At 47.3% G+C, this 20,972-nt stretch overlaps 1 protein-coding gene across 2 annotated transcripts in view; it reads right to left on the bottom strand.

Moving 5' to 3' along the window:
- Window positions 1-19,900, bottom strand: part of ARRDC1 (arrestin domain containing 1) — a 52,492-nt gene extending 32,592 nt beyond the window's left edge. The window contains exon 1 of one of the 2 annotated variants that reach the window (XM_082208961.1): window positions 19,479-19,900. In XM_082208961.1, the coding sequence (XP_082065087.1) occupies window positions 19,479-19,596 (118 nt within the window). In that variant the 5' untranslated portion in view covers window positions 19,597-19,900. The remainder of the gene's footprint in view (window positions 1-19,478) is intronic. The other variant, XM_082208960.1, reaches the window with a different exon arrangement.
- Between the last annotated feature and the right edge of the window lie 1,072 nt (window positions 19,901-20,972).

The following is a 20,972-nucleotide window of genomic DNA, read 5'->3' as shown; positions in this document are numbered from 1 at the left end:
GAAACAACCAGACAAGTAAGACCAGAACCACCATAAAGCAGTCCCACCTACTCCTAACTCGGACAGCTGCTCCAGAAGGATACCATGGTCAATGGTACTGAAAGCAATGAAAAAGAGAGAATGTTTTGAAGTCGTGTTGTCATCCTTCTTACAAGGAGCCATGGGGTTATCCCATGGGGTTTCAACTTTTTTGAGTCCACAGCTTCCTTGACCAACTACATGCTTTCTACGACACTCCTGTGGGGCTCAGGAGCCCAGTTATATCACCCTTTGCCAGCCGAGCTGGCAGCCTCTCACCCCTTTTTGAACACCCTCCTTTGTGGAGTGTTTCCTCAACCTCCTCTCCCCTGTCCCTGGGGGTCCTCTGGGCAGGCACTGCTGCTGCCCCTGGTCTCTGAGCTGCCCCCTCCCACCCCAAAGAGAGGTGCCTCCTCACACTGCCCCACAGGGGCCTGGGAAGCACCCCCTGGCCATCCCCAGAGGCACTATTCACCCAGGGAGCTTGTAGCCAGGGCTGCTGCGACTAACAGCTGTGCAGGCCTTTTGGAAGCAGAGACATGAGAGGGCATCAGAGCAGGGAGGGAAGGTAAGAGAGGCAGAGGCCAGTGTTGCCCATGGCACCTCTGACCATCATTCAAGGCACCCTGGGGTGCCACAGCATACTGGTTGCAAATCACTGGGTTATCCCATTTCGTTCTCAACCACCTCCATTAGTTAAGCTTCAATACTCATCCTAACCACTACACCACACTGCCTCTCAAACAGGACTCTGGTTTTTGTTTTAATTCTGCTTGTGTATCACTTTATGTACCGTATTTCTATCCTGCTGCAACTTATAAGGGGCTTCTGGGAAAACTTCTACCCAGATGCCAACCCACCCATTTCCTGCTCAGCTTCAGCCACCATACACCTTGAGTCCATTTCTGGGTCTTAGGATTACAGGTGTGAGTGATGAACAGTGCCCAATTTTTGCTGCTCTCCTTTAATCTGTAAGAAGAATATCAAGTCTGGTTCCAGACTTCTGCAACCCAAATAGCATCCTATAGCCAAGATTTCCTTGATTAATTTCTCTTTTGAAGCCTATCTCTAATATACCTTCACAGGGACAGTGTGTTTTACATTGATTTACGTTATGTTGTATATTGGCATTCTCTGGCAATAAAAGGCAGCATTTAAGTAATGCCCTGTCTGCACTATGCATTTTAAGCATCATCATAGCACTTTAAACAGCCCTGGAATCCTGTAAAGAATCTTGGGAACTATAGTTTGCTAACAATGCTGAGAGCACCCTCCTTTCCCCTCACAGAGCTACAGTTCCCATAGTTCCTTGGGAAGAGCAACTGGCTGTTATGAACCACACAGGTACTTGTGGCTCTTTGAAGGAAATGGGGATCTCCTAGCAGCTTTTGGCACCCTTCGTGAACTACAATTCCCAGGAATCTTTGTGGGGAAAGCCAGAGTGGTGTGACACTGCTTGAAAGTACAGTGCAGATGGTGCTCTTGTTACTATTTTGAAGTGCAGGCAAACAAACACATTTGAGCACAACATCGGAGGCAAGGGCTATAGCTCAGCGGTAGAGTGCCTGCTTTGGAGGTAGAAAGTTCTAGGTTCAATTCCCACTGGCATCTCTGGGTAAAGCTAGGAAAGTCTGCAACCTTAAACCCTGGAGAGCTGCTATCTTCTAGTGTAGGAAATGCTAAGCTAGAGATAGCATTGACTCAATAGGAGGCAGCTTCCGACGTTCGTTCACTTCCAGCACTAAAAAGAGCATCTGGGTTGTGGGCAGCAATGGCTCTACATCACCCACCCCTTCCAAGATGATGGAAAGCCAGCACCAGCACAAGGTGCATGAATTCACCCATTATTTTTAACCCAATGGGGTTTTATTCAGCATTCAGGCAAATAGGAGGGGGAACAAACACACGGGCCACCTGGAAATGTGGCAGGTGGCCCAACCTGGCTCAAGGTGGTTTGCCAAATCAATTTGCTGCTGCTGCTGCTCACCAGAGCGGTGGGTTACATGCATGATCGTAACAGCAAGCCTTGAGTCCTGTAGGGTAGGCATGAGATTAGGGTTGACAGAAATGGGGGGTGGGGGGGCGGGACACGCAGCCTTTCAAAGAGAAAGGACTGCCACGGTCAAGTCTACAGTTCCTTAGCAACAGACACAGAGACCCTTCGAGTTTGTGACGACGTCCCACCACCTCAAATGGCTATAAGCACAAAAGGGCATGGCTGGCTTGGAGCCCAGAACCAGACCACCCGCCCATCTATGTGCTAACCAGAAAGCAAACTTGAAGAGCCACAGCCATACTGTGACCCTGCTGCTCCCTGCAGATGTTATTCTGACAACACTCACATTCAGACAGGAAGGGTTACCCTCACCTGCAAGCTGGTTCTACTCCTCTGTCATCAAACACTGCTAAGGCCACAGTCACACAATATGTTTAAAGCACTATGATACCACTTTAAACAGTCATGGCTTCTTTAAAATAATAGGGGTCTTCTTTCAGCACCCTTAACAAACTGTGGCTCCCAGATGTTTGGGGGGGAGGGAGTCATGACTATTTAAGGTGGTATCAAACAAGGTATGCCCCCCAAGGCAAATAAAGGAACAGGAAGAGGGGAGGAAGAGAAACTCCCTGGTAGATAGGGTACAGTATCAGTTGGTGCCTACTAGACTGGTAGGGTGGAAAGCAAGGACCCCAAAAGCTGTTGGCACCAGAACCAATGATAGGAGGATCCAGAGTCAATGAGCCAACCAATCCTAGCTTTGTCCCCATCTTCCTCCCTCCTGAGTTCTACCAGGACTAACACACTTCCGTTTGTTCCAGTTCTAGGAGGAATAGGTCCGAGCAGTTTTCTGTTTGCTCCACTGCTTTCCCTGGAAATTTTGCTCTTTAAGCACTGAATTGGAGCAAACACGAATCTGTGGAAAACCCAACTGATGTTTGCTCCAAATCAGCAGTAAAGATGGGGTCTTCCTTGGGGGAATGTGGCAGGAGAAGCAGAAGTTTGGATGAGCCCTCAGGAGGAGAAGGAAGCTGGCCACCCCCTGAGCTAGTTTGTAAGAATGGCAGGCAGGCAAGGGGTGACTCAGGGAGGACTGAGGATGTGGGGCAGTGCCCCATTCGCCTTAATGAAGCAGCCTCCAGTGCTGTAGACATACATCTGATGACATGGATTCCACTCCACAAACATTATGCCACAACACCTGTTAGTTCATAAAAAGGTGCTGTGTGACCTTCTTTCTTTTCTTGGCAACAGACTTACCACAGCAAACCCTCTGAAAGTGTCCCTCCTAGGCACTTCATTCCAAAATGAGTAATGCACTTCATACCAGCCTACAACACAAAGCAGTGGAGCAGGCTGCTCTGGATTGTGTGTAATGCCTCTGGGGAACTGTGTGGTTCCTCTGGGGCAAAGCCAGTGCAGCAGACACTCCATCCCTCCCCAAGCAAGAGGACAATGTTAGAGGGATGGAAAATGCTGATTGAAGGTCTAGTTTGCAGCTGTCTTTGGAAAGCAGGCACAGGGGGGATCACAGAGAGCCAGAGCTCATTGTGCAAAACCAAACAGGGAGCAGACCAACTTTATACCAATTCTATGCCAGATAAGAGAACCAATCAAGCGTTTGATGTGCCGCTCAGGTCTGATCCCCAAACAATCTGTTCTGCGGCTGTACCCCAAAGGCTTTTTCAAAAACTCCTCTCAAGAGTGCTGGTTCCAAGAGTTGAATCCAATAGTTATTCCTAATGGGCATGGCTAGCTTTGGTCCATTGGTCTCATTGGGTCTACTCTGAGTAGAACAAAGATTGGGTACCATCCCAAAAGACACCCTGCATAACAGGCGGTATATGTCTTGGGGTAAAATCCTAAAAAAGGCTCAGCATTGTAAAAACAAAACAAAACTCAACAGCTTCAATCCTAAAAAACAGCTCAACAGCTCTGGGGTTAAATCCTAGAAAAAGCTCAACAACTTTAGGGTAAAATTGTAAAAAAAAATTCAACTTTGGTCGGCCATCACACGTTAACTTCATCAAATCTGGCCCTCTTTGAAAAAAGCTAGGGCACCCCTGTAGTGTATAAGTTATCACCCTATATAAGTTAAGTTTATATCCCCAACCTTCCACTCAAAGGAGCTCAGGGCAGAGAACATGCAATCAATAATACTGCGTACATTTGTGATTGTAAGTTGTTTGAAAACCATTTTTAATATTGTGTTTTAATGTTGTAACCCGCCCTGGGACTTTAGGGTGAAGGGCAGGTAACAAATTGTTTTTATTATTAATCTAAACACAGTTCCAATACAGATAAAGTCTGGGAAAAACATCTACTTAAAAGGCTCACTGGAAGAGGAAGGTCTTCACCAGATACTTAACAGAATGGAACTCTAAATCATCACAACTACCAAGGTTGCTGAGAGTCACATGTACTGGCTGTTGCACTCAGGTCCTTTCTGTGGGCTTCCCATAATAAGCATCTGATTGGCCACTGTGAGAACAGGATGCTGGACTAGATGGGCACTGGCTTGATCCAGCAGGGTCTCTACTTATGTTCTTAACAACAATTGGTTATAAATAAGGTGCAAGGGCCCAGGACAGTGGCATGCGTCAGTTTATATGAATGAAATAAATCTTAAGCTGCAGTCAAATGAGAGTAGAGTAGATAAAAACATGAGAAATGGCAGCTTAACAATGAGGACCCATAAAACACTCTTAAAAACACACAGCAATTTATTGTGGCACCAGCTTTGGTGGACTGGAGCCGATTAATCTAATGCACTCTTGGTTCCCTAAAAACTTGCCAGAATAAATTGTCTAGTCCTGCAATGCCTCAATATTAAGTTGCTATTACTCAATTTTAATCAACTCATTTCTCTTTGGATGACCAGCATTCACAAGACATGGAGGGGTTTTGTGAGATTGCAATGAGCAGCCAGAAGCTTAAGATTTCACACCCACCCACTTCAAATCTCAGCAAAATAACAAACTGAAGCTGAGCACAAGGGACAGGGCACAATCGCAGAACAGATCTGCTGACCAGCTTCGATATTTGGCTTCTCTTTCTCTGCCTAAGCTCCCCCCACCTTTCAGAATCCACTGAGCAAATGGTTGAGAGATTATCTTCAAACAGCAGGACCAACACTGCAAGACACCACGGCTCCACTGACACCATTGTGCAGCTTTAACAACAAAACATTAATCCAACATGACATTAGAAGTCACAAAGGTCTAAAAGCATTGGTTCCCGAAAGGGGTGGTACTGCCCCATGGGGGACAGTAGGATTACCTTGTGGGGTGGGGAGCTAAAAGGCAAGGGCGCAGCAAGAGGGCACTGGAAATGTGACTATCAGACTTTGAAAAGCTGGTGTGACTGGGTCAAGTTCATCAGTTTTGTTGAGTTAATTAAACTGAATAGTTTTAATTGAATTTTGAATAAATCTCTGATTATTGGTTATTGTTTAGTACCGTATTTTTTGCTCCATAAGACGCACCTGACCATAAGACACACCTAGTTTTTAGAGGGGGAATGCAAGGGGAAAATATTCTTTAAAGGGAGCACTGAGCAGAGCCTGTATGCATCCCAAGCTCTGCTCAGTGCTGCCTTTCACAAGCCGCGAGGAGCGTGTGTATGGCACTTGCAGGCTTTTCCCCAGGAGGGAGAAGGGCAGCCCGTCACTTTTCCGGGTGGTGGGGGAGGGGACTGAGGGGCAGCCCTCTGTCCCTTCCCCCACCGCCAGTGTGAAGCCTCCTCAAGGCAGAGGGGTGAAGGCTCCCCATGCCCTGAAGAGGCTTCACGCGGCTAAGCCAGAAGCTAGAACAGCGCTCCCTCTCGCTTTTCTGGCTTCGCCGTGCAGCCTGCAATCACTCCATAAGACGCACACACATTTCCCCTTACTTTTTAGGAGGGGAAAAGTGTGTCTTATAGGGCAAAAAAATACGGTATTATCTTGTGTTGCTATCTTCTTTAGTAGGTCATGCAAGCTGCTATTCTGAACAATGTTTTTTATAGGGTAGAGGACACTAGGGATGAGTTTGTGGAACCAAAGAAGCGGTGGCCCAAAAATGTTTGGGAACCACTGCTCTAAAGAGAAACACACACACACACCCCGCCACACACACCCATCTACTCCTATTATCAGTTCCTAGCACCAGGACAGATCAAGCTCCCCAGCCACCCTCGATTATCTTGCAAGTCTGAAGGAAACTGTTTTGTACACACTCATAGGCCTGTTCATGTAGCTAGGATGGAGTGCAGTTTTTTATCCTGCCCCAATTGTGATGACTGGTGATTTGGAGAATCTTTTCAAGTCTTTTTTTCAGTGCCTGAGGGCGGGTGGGGTCAGAGACAAAAATGGGTTGAGCAAGGGATGTAAATTTCACCTTTGTACAGTCGGCTACTTTCTATGCAAATGCATGCACACACACCTCTTTACTGTATTCTCCACCCAGGCAAGCAAGCACAGCATTCAAGGACACATTCCAGACAGGCAAAAGAGCTCTCAGGTTGCAAAGCCAGGTTGCTGAGGTGTGAGTTCCAAGGACCAAACAGAGAGGTCTTGAGGGCTGCATTTGGCCCTTGGGCCTGAGGTTCCCCACCCACAATCTAGGTTTACTTCTACACTGGGCACTCAACACAGAATTGCCAGGCTCCCTTTTTTCTGCAAGACATCACGAGCAAATCATCTCCCTCATATTCACCTGTTCAGTGATTTAAATGTATAGTGCAGATGGGGGTGGGGTGGGGAATCATTAGTTGGATGCCATTGTTAGCAGTGGTGTTTTTGTTTTTGTTTCATTTTAAGGGGGAAAAGGTGCTGGTACCATGAAGTTGTTACAGTAAGTGTGGCACTTTTAACATGGGGGGGGGGACTGCATACCCTCGAGAACCCCCAGAAAAAAAGGACTGGTTGTTAGGACCAGAGAATGCTGGTACACAACATAACACAAGTCAAACTGAAAATATAGGTGTCACTGAACGTGAATTAGCAATAGCTATTGGCTTGTCCAGTAAAATTAATGAGGGGAAGGCTGTTATTTGAATTAAAGAAATATGGAACTAGAGTAGCTATTCCACTCACAGCTTAAAGGAGACAAGCAATAATTGGGACACTGTTCAACGTCCATACCTGTAAGCACCTTTGGAAACTTGGGCGCAGCTGAGTCACTCTTCTGCCACAGGTTCCAAGGTCCAATTCACACATCATGCATGTTCATGAGTCACCAATGGTAAACATGAGTGAAGTCATCACAAATTCCTCCCCCACCGTCAGAATGTTTAAGTGTTGCTGCCCCATCAGCTTAGCACCGTGTTCAGATGATGCACAAGCAAGCGGACCCATACAATCAGAAACAGAGCATGTGGTACAACCCTACTTTAGAATGCAGGTGGAGCAAGTCACATGTTTGAGTGCTGCCCCCCCCATTTAAATACAGCTTTCAACAAGTTTCCACATCCTAGGACATCACACTAATTCTCCACAGACTACCCAAATGTCCTAGCCATCGATTTCTTTTGGGGTTGGGCACAGAGAACCACAAACCTTTCTGCAGCAAAAGTCTTAGAATCATAGAATTGTAGAGTTGGAAGGGACCCTGAGGAATATGTAGTCCAACCCCCTGTAGTGCAGGAATCTCAGCTAAACCATCCATGACTGATGGCCATCCAACCTCTGCTTAAAAACCTCCCAAGGAAGGAGAGTCCACCACCTCCCAAGGTAGACTGTTCCACTGCCAAACAGCTCTTACTGTCAGAAAGCTTTTCCTGATGTTTAGTTGGAATATTTTGTCTTGTAACTTGAAGCCATTGGTTTGAGTCCTACCCTCCAGAGCAGGAGAAAACAAGCTTGCTCCATCTTCCATGTGAAAGCCCTTGGGACATTGGAAAAAGGCTATCGATAATAATTCCTCTGTCTCCCCCTTTTCCAGGCAAAACATACGCAACTCCTTCAACTTTTCCTCATAAGGCTTGGTTTCCAGATTTTTTATTATCTTTCCAGTTTGCCAACAACCTTCCTAAACTGCAGCTCAGTGACAAATCACCCGCTTTGCATGGAGAAAATCCCAGGTTCAATATAATTATATAATAATTTATTATTTGTACCCCGCCCATCTGGCTAGGCTTCCCCAGCCACTCTGGGCGGCTTCCAACAAAGATTTTAAAAAAACATTAAAATGTCACACATTAAAAACTTTCCTGAACAGGGCTGCCTTCAGATGTCTCCTGAATGTCAGGTAGTTGTTTATCTCTTTGACATCTGCTGGGAGGGCGTTCCACAGGGTGGGCACCACTGCTGAGAAGGCCCTCTGCCTGGTTCCCTGTAGCTTTGCTTCTCGCAATGAGGGAACCACCAAAAGGCCCTCGGCACTAGACCTCAGTGTCTGGACAGAATGATGGGAATGGAGACGCTCCTTCAGGTATACTGGGCAGAGGCTGTTTAGGGCTTTAAAGGTCAGCACCAGCACTTTGAATTGTGCTCAGAAACGTACTGGGAGCCAATGTAGGTCTTTCAAGACCAGTGTTATATGGTCTCGGCGGCCGCTCCCAGTCGCCAGTCTAGCTGCCGCATTCTGGATTAGTTGTAGTTTCCGGGTCACCTTCAAAGGTAGCCCCATGTAGAGCGCATTGCAGTAGTCCAAGCGGGAGATAACTAGAGCACGCACCACTATGGCGAGACAGTCTGCGGGCAGGTAGGGTCTCAGCCTGTGTACCAGGTGGAGCTGGTAGACAGCTGCCATGGATACAGAATTGACCTGCGCCTCCATGGACAGCTGTGAGTCCAAAATGACTCCCAGGCTGCGCACCTGGTCCTTCAGGGGCACAGTTACCCCATTCGGGACCAGGGAATCCTCCACACCTGCCCGCCTCCTGTCCCCCAAAAACAGTACTTCTGTCTTGTCAGGATTCAACCTCAATCTGTTAGCTGCCATCCATCCTCCAACTGCCTCCAGACACTCACACAGGACCTTCACCACCTTCACTGGTTCTGATTTGAAAGAGAGATAGAGCTGGGTATCATCTGCAATTGATGGACACCCAGTCCAAATCCAGTGATGATCTCTCCCAGCAGCTGCATGTAGATGTTAAAAGGCATGGGGGAGAGGATGGAACCCTGAGACACCCCACAAGTGAGGGCCCAGGGGTCTGAACACTCATTCCCCCCCCCCCCACAGGCATCCCTGGCATCTCCAGGTAGGGCTGGGAGAAACCTCTTGTCTGAAATCCTGGAAATCCGATGCCAGTCAGCATAGAGGGACCTAGAGAGGCCAGTGGTCTGACTTGACATAAGGCCTTTGTTCCAGCTCAAGGGATCATGGGTAGAAGAGGGGAGGTATTAAAAGTGGAATCTACTACCAATTTCTTGCTAGCTCTTAAAGGTAACGGGACTCCGGACCATTAGGTCCAGTCGCGGATGACTCTGGGGTTGTGGCGCTCATCTCGCTTTATTGGCCGAGGGAGCCGGCGTACAGCTTCTGGTTCATGTGGCCAGCATGACTAAGCCGCTTCTGGCGAACCAGAGCAGTGCACGGAAACGCCGTTTACTTTCCTGCCTTAGCGGTACCTATTTATCTACTTGCACTATTGTGCTTTCGAACTGCTAGGTTGACAGAAGCTGGGACCGAACAATGGGAGCTCACCTCGTCGCAGGGATATGAACCACCGACCTTCCGATTGGTAAGCCCTGGGCTCTGTGCTTTAACCCACAGCGCCACCCGCGTCCCTTTGCTAGGTCTTACTCCAGAATAATTGCCACAGGCAGCGTTAAGAAACTATTTACAAAAGCAATGTCAGCATTCCCACCCCCAAAAAAGTTGGCAGTTGTTTGGGTGTTCTTTCCAAAACACCTTCATATATACACACACACCACCGCCAAGGCAACTTGGCACACCTCACCCTAGCCAACCAGACACTGCCTTAGCTGCTGCGACAAGAGGCATGAACCATGCTGGGTTGGGACAGGGGTCCAGCCCCCCCATGCATGCCCTCAGGCCAAGGCTGCCATCTCTGTCTATGCTACAAGGCAGGGCAGAAATGCAAACTGAATGCAAGAATCTGAAGCCAGGGTATGAGGTGAGGGCTTCTCTTGCCTGCTTTGGCGATTTCTCACCAAGCCTACCCAAGAGAATTTCTCTCACCACCACCACCACCCAAAGTGTTAATATTCACAGCTCTGATCCTAGAGAGAGAAACAGAACATAGCATACTGAAAGAGGCAAAGCCAGCCTGCTCCCTTGTTTTTGCAGCACCCAGCCTGAGAAAAGACCAAGATGTTCCAGGAGCTGCTGAGTCAACAGTCCCTTCCCAACTTCAAGGCATCTGCATTTGTCCAAGGCCAGAGGAGGGTGGTCCTGGCTCCCTGCCTCAGTTGGCAGCCTGCTTTATAAAGGTTCCCTGGTTCCCGTTAGCCAGTTGAGCACTCAGAAGCCCATTCATATTGCTCCAAATCAAGAGCATGGAGAACTTTTTCCAGTCTGCGGCAACATGCCCTTCTAGGAAACCTTTCAGGAGCCATATGCCAGTTGTGGGTGGGCCAGATGCAAAGCCAGGCAGAACAACTCATGTAGATTTGTGGTATGGAAACATCCCCAGGGTATTTACCTATTTATTAGCCAGTGGTATGGTGGTTACAGGCCCCCTGTTGGGAACTGGGAGACCAGGGTTCAAATCACCAATCAGCCATGATGAAGATCACTGGGTAACCTCTTGTGAGTGTCTCTCAGCCTAACCTACCCCCCCCCCCCGGGTTGTGATGAATCATGTATGCCACCTTGAGCTCATTGGAAGAAAAGTGGGATATAAATGTGTATCTTTGTAAAATTTTACCCTGTTAACGCAGATGCATCACTTAGGGTAGCTTATAACAGTTAAACTCACAGCATTGTTATAAAAGCAAACACACACACACACACACACACACACACACACACACACACATTTTTTTAAAACCATACAATACAGAACACGAATAGGCAAAACTGATTAAAAACGAAACTCTAAGATAAAAAGATGGTGATATGCCCGGCAGGGCAAAATCTACTACTAATACTGCCTTCACTAGCCTTTGGAAGGCAGTTAAAGAGGAAGCCATCCAGACTCAAAAGGGAAATATATTCTACCTTGAGTGTGACTACTGAGAAAGCCTTATCTGTCATTACAGCCGGCCATATCAAGGGCCCCTCCATTATATCTGACTCCCAGCTCCCAACCAGCATGGTTAACGGTGCCTACAAAGGAGGGATGATGATTCCTCTCCAAGAATCAGTATTGAGACCTGTGCTTTCCAACATATACTTAACTGTCCTGGTGTTGAGCTCCAAAAGGCTCTCTCCAGACTGGGTGAATGGGCATTAAGAGGCAAATGCAATGCAATGCAATGTAAGGAAGTGTGGAGCAATGCATGCTGGGGGGGGGAATACACCCCAGTTTCACATATACACTGATAGGGTCTGCAAAAGGCAGTGTGACTCACCAGGAAATATATTGGGGCTATGGTGTTAAGCGGGTGGCTTTGCAGAAATGCTGGTTCTGTGCACAGGCATTGGCGAAAAGACAATTTCCATGTAAGGGATCGTTAGGATTGAAAAGGAACTGCTAATATTGCAACACCATTATACAAATCTATGGTGCAACCACACTTTGAATCCTGTGTACAGCTGTGGCCACTGAATCTCAAGGAGGACATTGTAAGGCTGGAAAAAAAGATTCAGAAAAGGGCAGCCAAGATAATCACTGGGTGAGAGGAACTCCCGATCGAGGAACAGTTGGGGCTTTTTTAGTCTGTATGAAAAGGTAGTAAGGAGACAAGACAGAGGTACATAAAACTGGACAGAGTTACATTCCCCACCACCACCTTTTTCATTGTATTAGAACCTGCACTAATCCAATGAAGTTGAATATTGGAAGATCCAGGGCATTATAAACTGGAAATTTGCTGCCACAGAATGTAGGTGATTGCCATCAACTTAAGATGGTTTTAGCAAAGGACTGGGGGTGGGGTTACACAAACCCATGGAGGAGGATAATGGTTACTATTCCTGATGGCTGTGGACCAATTCCAGTACTGGAGGCAGTATACCATATTTACTCGAATGTAATGCACACCTTTTTTGGCCAAATTATGTCATGAAAATTAGGGTGTGCATTAGATTTGAGGACGCGTTTACATTTGCCAGCAAATACTTTTTTTGGTTTCAAGGCTTTGAAAACTGAGGTGTGTATTAGATTCGATGGTGCATTAGATCCGTGTAAATACGGTAAAAAGGTACAGGTAAAGGACCACTGACAGTTAAGTCCAGTCATAGATGGCTCTGGGGTTGCGGTGCTCATCTCGTTTTACAGGCCGAGGGAGCCGATGTTTGTCCACAGACAGTTTTTACGGGTCATGTGGCCAGCATGACTAAGCCACATCTGGCAAAACCAGAGCAGTCCTTCCCGCCAGAGCGGTACCTATTTATCTACTTGCACTTTGACATGCTTTTGAACTGCTAGGTGGGCAGGAGCAGGGACCGAGCAACGGGAGCTCACCCTGTCGCAGGGATTCGAACTGCTGACCTTACAATCGGCAAGCCCTAGACTCAGTGGTTTAGACCACAGCACCACCCACATTCCCCTGGTAAATACAGTATATGCCTCTAAATGCCAGTTGCAGGGAATCACAAGCTGCTGTTTCCCTCAGGTCTGGCTTGCAGGCTTCCCATTGGGGCATCTGGTTGGCCATTGTGAGGACAGGTGGCTGAACTAAGTGGGCCTTTGACCTAATCCATCAGGGCTATTTTTATGTTCTTAACCCAAGATACAGACAGCGATGGCTTCACCACCAGCTAAATATATACTTTCACCATCCTCCTTCCAGGAAAGCATAAGGCATCTCCACAGCCCCCAAGAGTGGCTGGGGCAACCCAGTCAGCTGGGCGGGGGATGATGATGATGATGATGATGTCCTGGGGTGCATCCCAGGGCTAAAGAGAAAGGTTTGGAAATGCCACAATTGGCCCCTGGAACTGAGGCTCCCCAACCTTGATCACACCTGATGAAGAGTTCTGGAAAACTCAAGGTATTCCCCCAGCCATGTGGATTTTTGGTTTCTTTGTTTCATACAATTATATGCCACTTGGTTGTAAAAATAAATAAATAATAAATATCTCAAATCAATTTACAAAAAGAATATAAACTATAAAATCATCAGCAAAATTGCCAATCGAATCTTAATATTCTTGTGCACCTGATGAGCCACAGATATAATAGCACTGTTTTATCTGTTAACTACAGAGAATTGCCTTCAAGTCACCTTATGTCCAAGAAGTGGACAACTTTAAAAACAACAAAATAGTTCACTTTTCACAAGGTCAAAGTGGGTTATTAGCTCCCCATTCCAGATTCCCACAAAAGTTCAAAACAAAGCACGCTCTCCGCTATAACCTGTGGAGAGACTTATTGGACTGAATTCTTTAAGAAATGAATATACATGTCTGATACGTTTCAAGACTGTTATTTTCTCCATGCATCCCCATTTAGGGATCAGCCATAATACGATTGCTGTTGTCTATGTTTGCCTGTTGCATGTATTTCAGAAATAACAAGAATACATTTTTAAAAGTGCAGAGGCTCAATAAGAGGTTGATGCTTATATGACCTAACAATCCCATAGCCAATACACCTCCATGATTGAGGACCTGTCCCATGTGCAATGCAGAAAAATGATCTTCAGTCAGAGCCTGTTTATTAGTTCCACCTTATTAAACCTGGGGTGACCCCAAAACACACTTAAAAGTAAGGAAGTGGAGCGATGCACCCTAAGCTTTGAACAACATCCTTTTTTTAAAAAAAATATTCAAAATTAAAACAAAACATATTATCCAGAAACATATCACCCTTATTTCCCCCCCCCAATTTTTCCTCCCTCCCACACAAAACCCAACCACCACCACCCCCTGGTTTCCCTCAGTTCCAGTCTTTGATTTCTCTGAGAATGCTGTTTTCTGCATGTTACAAAGTTGTATAGATCCTCAAACTATTTAGCTGATTATTATCAATAAAAAGTTTGTGAATGTTTATTCAAAGCCAGCCAAGGAGTCCAGTTCGCTTTGTTGCGTCTTCAGATACTTTGCAAAGGGTTCCCATTCATCTTTAAAGTCACAGTTATCCTTGTCCTGTAGCTTTGAACAGCATTCTATCCTACAATGACACATCCAAGAATGTATCCTGCAGGACCGTCATCTTCAACCTTTTCAGACCCAGGAACCATTAGGGATAAGGAACAGAGAGACCCAGAATCCCATTGTGGTCCTCCACACCTCTCTATTTGGTCCTCAGAACTTTCCCTAGGTCACATGCCTCACCCTTTTTTTCAGTGTTTTTGACTGGCTGGAATACAGTCATACCTCGGGTTACAGACGCTTCAGGTTGCGCGTTTTCAGGTTGTGCACCGCGCCAAACCCGGAAGTACCAGAACAGGTTACTTCCAGGTTTCGATGCTTTGCGCATGTGCAGAAGCACAGAGTCATGACCCGCACGTGCGGAGATGCGACACTGTGGGTTGTGAATGCTGCGGGTTGTGAATGTGCCTCCTGCATGGATCACGTTCGCAACCCGAGCGTCCACTGTATGTCCCTGAATTCTTATCATGCTTCTTCCTTGTCTGGATGAAGGATGGAGAAGGGTATGCAAGTGAGTGTAGAATTTTGGCTACTGTGCATTAAATGATTTACATTAGTTGCTCCACCCACTTTTGCCTCTGACCCCACCCACCACTGAACTTTGGAAGCTTTCCCAGAAGGGAATGCGGCACCCAGGCTGGAAAAGGTTCCCTACCTGGAAAGAAAACTTAGTGTTGACCTAGAGACAACACTGGGACATCCAAGAGGAAACACTCTCCCAGCTCTGCAAGTGTATGGTTTCTGGTTGCCCAAATCATAGTGTGGAGTTTATACTCCCAGCGCCTTATACATTTCTAAATACACTATGTACACTATAATTGGCATAGGGCAGTATTCTTGTCAGTGCCTTGAATGACAATGCAGAGTTAAGCTTGGTGTAATTTTGGAATGTTTCATAGAAAATAATTTTCTGGGGCAGTAGGCATGTAATCCAATATCTTCTTTCAGAATGACTTGAACTGTGATTCCTGTGGAGTTCCATTTTACCTAAAAGAACTTGCATGCCATGCTCTTGAAAACGGAGATCCTTGTGTTTTCAGTAATCCTAAATACTTAGATTTGGAGTAAGGGGTAAAGGGACCCCTGACCATTAGGTCCAGTCACTGACAACTCTGGGGTTGCAGCGCTCATCTCGCTTTATTGGCCGAGGGAGCTGGCATACAGCTTCCGGGTCATGTGGCCAGCATGACTAAGCCGCTTCTGGCAAACCAGAGCAGCACACGGAAACACCATTTACTTTTCTGCTGGAGTGGTACCTATTTATCTACTTGCACTTTGACGTGCTTTCAAACTGCTAGGTTAGCAGGAGCAGGGACTGAGCAACAGGAGCTCACCCCATCGCGAGGATTCGAACCGCTGACCTTCTGATCGGCAAGCCCTAGGCTCTGTGGTTTGGACCACAGCACTACCCGCATCCCGAGACCACCTGCATCCTGATTTGGAGTACACAGTGCCTAAAAAGCCCCCCTTTCATGCTGATGGAGCGGTTCTAGAATGCTAGAAGCAGGGGCGCTGCTGCAGAAATAGCAACAGGTCTCTGACTACAGACCACAGCACAGCTGGCTGCTGTACTAAAATTCTCATCCTCTCTGACCATGGGCCATTCCGGTTAGAGTGTCACACCAGGTCCAATTTGCCCACTCAGCCTTGAAGTTCACTGGGTGGCCTTGGGCCAATCACCACCTCTCAGTCTATCCTACTTCTTCGCAAGGGTATTGCAATGATACTTACCATCTCAGTTACTAGGCATACTCAGAAGAAATATAGGTTATATTTTGCAAAAAAAGTTCTAACAAAGGTGGCCAAGAGATATTAGGGTTGCAGCCTGAAGTACACTTGCAGGAATTCCCATTGAACTTAGAGGGGCTTACTTGTGAGTAAACATGCTGAGGTTGAGCTATACCAAGTCAACTTACTAAGCCCCAGGGGGACTTACTCCCCCAGTAAGCATGTGGAAGTATTTGCTGTGTATGATGAAGAAGGACGCCCACCCCCATTGGAACCTCACCTCCAACAGAGACTTCACTGAGCTGCCTTATTTTGATTATGCATTTTTATATTGTGATTTTATCTTGTGCATGGGTCCAGGGCTGTATATAAGCTTAATAAATAATAATAACATAACAACTCAAGTCCAACCTATACAAGCTGCACTATGTGGTTAATATCATCAGCGTACCTAAGAGGACTACTGTGAGAATAACTGGAGATATAAGAAAATCACTTTGAGCGCTCAAGAATTGCACTACAAATATCAGGAAGGGGGAAATCTCAGGACCAGAGGGCCAGATGTGGCCCTTGGGATTCTTCCTAGGCCACGCCTTCTCTGCAAGCCACACCCCCTCTTCCCAGACCACACCCCTTTCCACTCCCACTTTGTGTCCTCCTTGAGTGCTTCTGCATGACTGAAGAATGGAAGGTTGTGTGTATATGCAGACAAACCTGAACTATGTGACTTCAAGGCTCACCCCATTCCTGTGACTGCAGTCTGTTTTCACTGCTGAATTCTAAATTATTCTAACCTGCCCTGGGACCTGCTGCTAAAGGGTAGGCCATCATAATAAAAATTATAGACTGGACTTGGTCTTGGTTTTGGTGTACTACAGCCTACTGTACAAGCCATTGTTCCATTTACTTTTGGGTTCTGCTTGTGCCTGCCATTGTCATGCAACCCTTGGAACACTGCCTAGAAGAGGAATGCAGACCTCAGGCTGGTAGAAGTTTCCCTACCTGCTGATTAATATCATGGCATTATATCTCATTGGGAGGGGTTGAAAACAAGAAAACTGGAAGCTTCAATCCCCACCTTGCAGATCCACACAGTTGAAGGAAATCTACTTCCAAATCCACTCCCAAAGTAGGCATATGTTTTATCCAGGTTCCTCTGTGCCAGAGCTTTCCAAACTGTGTGTCGCGACACATTAATGTGTCAGGCTGCAGTGCATAGGTGTGTCACGCAAATGTTCCTCACACTCCCTTCTAGGGCTGGGAAGGGGTTAGTTTAACCTCTGGTTTGCTAGTAAAACTGAATTACTGTGTCGCGAAATGATGCATGTCTTAAAAAGTGCGTCGCCAACATGAAAAGTTTGGAAAGCTCTGCTCTACACCTTCCCCAACCACCACCTGGCTACACATCACCCAAGCCTAACCTGCTTATCCAAGTCTACCATATGTTCCAATTTCCAGATGTCAATGCTACATACATTTCACACATTATGCACATCCACGCAAAGGGCACAGCAAGGCACTCTGCCTCCACAGGCTAGTCATGCGTCGAATAGTGCAGGAGTAGCTAGTGGTGTACTGGTGCCTGCCAGATGTTTCCAGACTCCCAGCTCCCATCAGGCCCAGTCAAGCGCAGCCAATGGTCAAGGTTGAGTTGCACTTCAGCAACATCTGGTGGGCACATTGGCTACCTCTGGGGTAGTGGTTAAGAGCATTGGATCAGAGCTAGGGAGACCTGGGTTCAAATCCTCACCGAACAAAACTCACCTAGTCACTATGGGCCAGTCACCCACCTATTGTGCAAGGTTGGTGGGAAGCCATAAAATTCAAGATGTCAATGTAATAATATCTCTCACCCAGCCTTTTTCTCCTCGTGCAGAAAAAGGTTTGTCCGGAGTTTATGCCACAGATAGAGCAATGCTATACATGTCTACAACAAGTTGTTTTATGCTCAGTAGGGCTTACTCTCAGGTAAGCATGCACAGGATTGTGACCTTAGTCAACCATCAACAAGGAGGGATGCAACTTGGACTTTTGGTATTTTTGATTCATTCTGGCTCAGCTGAATAGAGAAAAAGTTGTCTCCCCTGCAACCAAGATTTCAGAATGCTCAGGGTTGCTTCTTATACATGTGGGGAAACCTGTGGCACTGCAGATGTTGCTGACCCACAGCTCCCATAATTCTTTACTACTAGCCATGCTGGTTGGCACTGGTGGGAGTTGGACTTCAGTGACATCTGAAGGGCCACAGGTTGCCTCCTGCCAGTGGTGTAGCGTGGGTTGTCAGCACCCGGGGCAAGGCAAGTAATTTGCGCCCCCTTACCCGTGGATTTGCGCCCCCTAACCCGTGGATTTGCACCCCCTAACCCTAACCCTCAGATGTTGCGCCCGGTGTGGCCGCCCCCCCTGCACCCCCCACACTACGCCACTGCCTCTTGCCTACCCCGCCTTAAACCAAACAGAACACTGTCCCCTTCCAGAAGACCACTCCCCACCCCAGTCCACACAAACTCCCTAACTGTGCTGAACACACTTAACTTCTACTAAGAGAGTTCTGGGGTGCCTGTCACTCTCCTGCTCCACCAAATCTGGAAGCATTGAGCCCATTAAGCTCAGATGCTTAAGATTACTCAAGCACTAAGAATTTGAAGCACTCTCCACATGTTCAGAAGCTCCTAACACAATCACGTCACAAGGCAAAGCATACAGAAAGCAGTTTTACCAGAACTGACCACTCACTCAGGAGTTAAGCCTCTGGGGCACTCCTTTCCAAAAGAATGCTGAAGACTTAGCCAGACAACTGGGGGGGGGGTTCCTTGTGTGTGGCTATTACTATTATTAATTTATTACCTGCCTTTAACCCAAGGGTTCCAGAGCAGGTTATAACACTAAAATAAAATGTCAACAACAGTTTAAAACAACTTACAATAATAAAAATGTAGGTCCTAAAGTATTTGAAGATTCATCCCACCACTTCAGCGGATCTGGGTGGGGTTAAGATTTTTACCACCATAGGTCTCTAGAAGAGACAGAGAGAACTACACCTACATGGCAGCAAAGACATGGGGCAGAGGGAGACAGAGCCACAGACAACAGAAAAAAAAGTTATCATTTCAGACAGGTAGTTGTGGGGTGTGGCTTATTTGACGTTAAGGCCTCCTTCAACGCCCCAAAATCAAGTCTCGCTGCTCAAACCAGGCAAAGATACAATACAGTTCCTGAGCATAGACAGAGGATATTTTCCTCAACCGTAATTAAACTTCCCCCCGCTGCGCGCACATCAAAGCCACTCCTCTTTCTCCCCCACGAAAGAAAGTGGGAAGAAGAAAGTAATCCCGGCGCGACTGTGAGCCTCGGCACCTAATTGCAAGGGGGCTTAGAGAGTGAAAGAAGATGGACGACAGGTGGAAAGGTTCCCCCCACCCACCCAAAAAAGTGTCCCGACAGCTGTGAACCCCTGCACCTATTCGCGAGCAGGCTTCGCGCAGAGGGTTAATGGGAATAGGAAGACATGGAGAGGGTAGTGGAACGGACGTGGGAAACGGAGTCCCCCTCCCCTCCGCCCGGCGCTCCCTCCCTACTTGCTCGCTCACCGCGGTACTGGAGCGCTCCAGCCAGGCGGACGGTGACCGTGCCAGTCAGAGGCTCGCCGGGGCTGTAGACGACGCGGCTGTCGCCCAGGCGGATCTCGAAGAGCTGGATCTTCCCCATAGCCGAGCCGGGGCTGGAAGGGGTCGGACGAAGGAGGCCTTGCGCTCTTGCTGTCGCTACGGGCTCCTCTTTTTTTCCTGCTTCGGGACGATGGTCGGCGGCGGCTGATGCCTGCTGCGCTTTTACGCTCCGCTCTGCTCTCTCCGCCTCTCCGGGCAAAACTGCGGAAGGCGCAGCTCGTCTCTCGATCGCTCTCTACCTGCTTGCTCAGGGGACGGCCTGCGCATGGCCGGCCCCTTAAAGGGCCATCCCGTGGCCCCGCCTCCTCTCCTTCTGCCTTCCTTAATCCTGGTGTTCAGCTTCAGAGGCAGCCAGTCAAGGAAACACTAACCCTGCGCCGCCGCTATTTACGCATTTGGATTTCATCCCCGCGAGATGTGATGATGGGTTTATCTTGGAAGTTGGGTCTATGTTTGGGTCTCAGCCGCATTCATAAGACGCTGTGCAGATTTATCTTCCAGACAGAAGAGCTGAGGATAGAGCCTGCCGACTCGGAGGCAGTCTATGCCCCGGCCGCAAGCAGCAGCGCAGTCAGGACAGGGCTTTGGGGGCCATTCTCACTCAAGTCCAGTGCAAAAAATAGCTGCTGAATCTCTCAATCATTACCCCTGCACAGCTTCAGAAAACCACAGAATTAACAGGTTAACAGAAGTAAAGTCTGCCATCCTATCTCACCCAGTCTTCTGTGGGGGGGTGTACCTTAGTACTGAGTCACACCATCGGTCCCTCTAGTCAATATCCTGTGCATTGGGGGTGGGGGCTTTTTTCAGTCCGAGGGCCAAATTCACTTGTGAACTACCTTCCAGGGGCCATATGCCCATGGATGGGCAGGGTCAAGGGCAAAAGTGGGCAGAACAATGGATGTGCCTCTTCCCTTTCTACAGAAGACTACATTCCAGCCATTCAGAGCTGGAAGTTTCTCTATACTATAAACTTATAGTGGTTTTTAAGGGTGTAGTGCCCCACACTGGTGTGGAAGGAGAGGATGGTAAGTGAGGCAGGAAGATTCAGGGACAATCAAAGAAACATTAAAGATTTCCATGTAGTATGGAAGCAGTACCCATGCCTCTTTTCAGAGCGTTGGCTATTCTTCTAGAGTTCTCCATGATGTATTGTTGGGAACAGGGATTTTCAATTCTGACAAATATTAAAGATCAGAAAACAGAAAGGTTTATTTGTGTTGATGAGGAGATGAGAGTTTGTTTGTCTCAAGTTAGACCTAATATAAATGAGATAACCCAGCAAAAGCAAGTTCACGCCTCTCATTGAATGCATACTTTTACATATTTAAGAGGCTCGTTTGTAATTATATTTTGGGAATTATTCATGCCCTTATGCAGCTGCATTGTTTTATACTTTTTGGATGTCCCATGAGA

Source organism: Podarcis vaucheri, assembly GCF_965113315.1.
Source record: "Podarcis vaucheri genome assembly, chromosome: Z".
NCBI lineage: Eukaryota > Metazoa > Chordata > Lepidosauria > Squamata > Lacertidae > Podarcis > Podarcis vaucheri.
The sequence above is the reverse complement of the archived record's forward strand: the minus strand, read 5'-3'. Positions and strand labels throughout refer to the sequence as shown.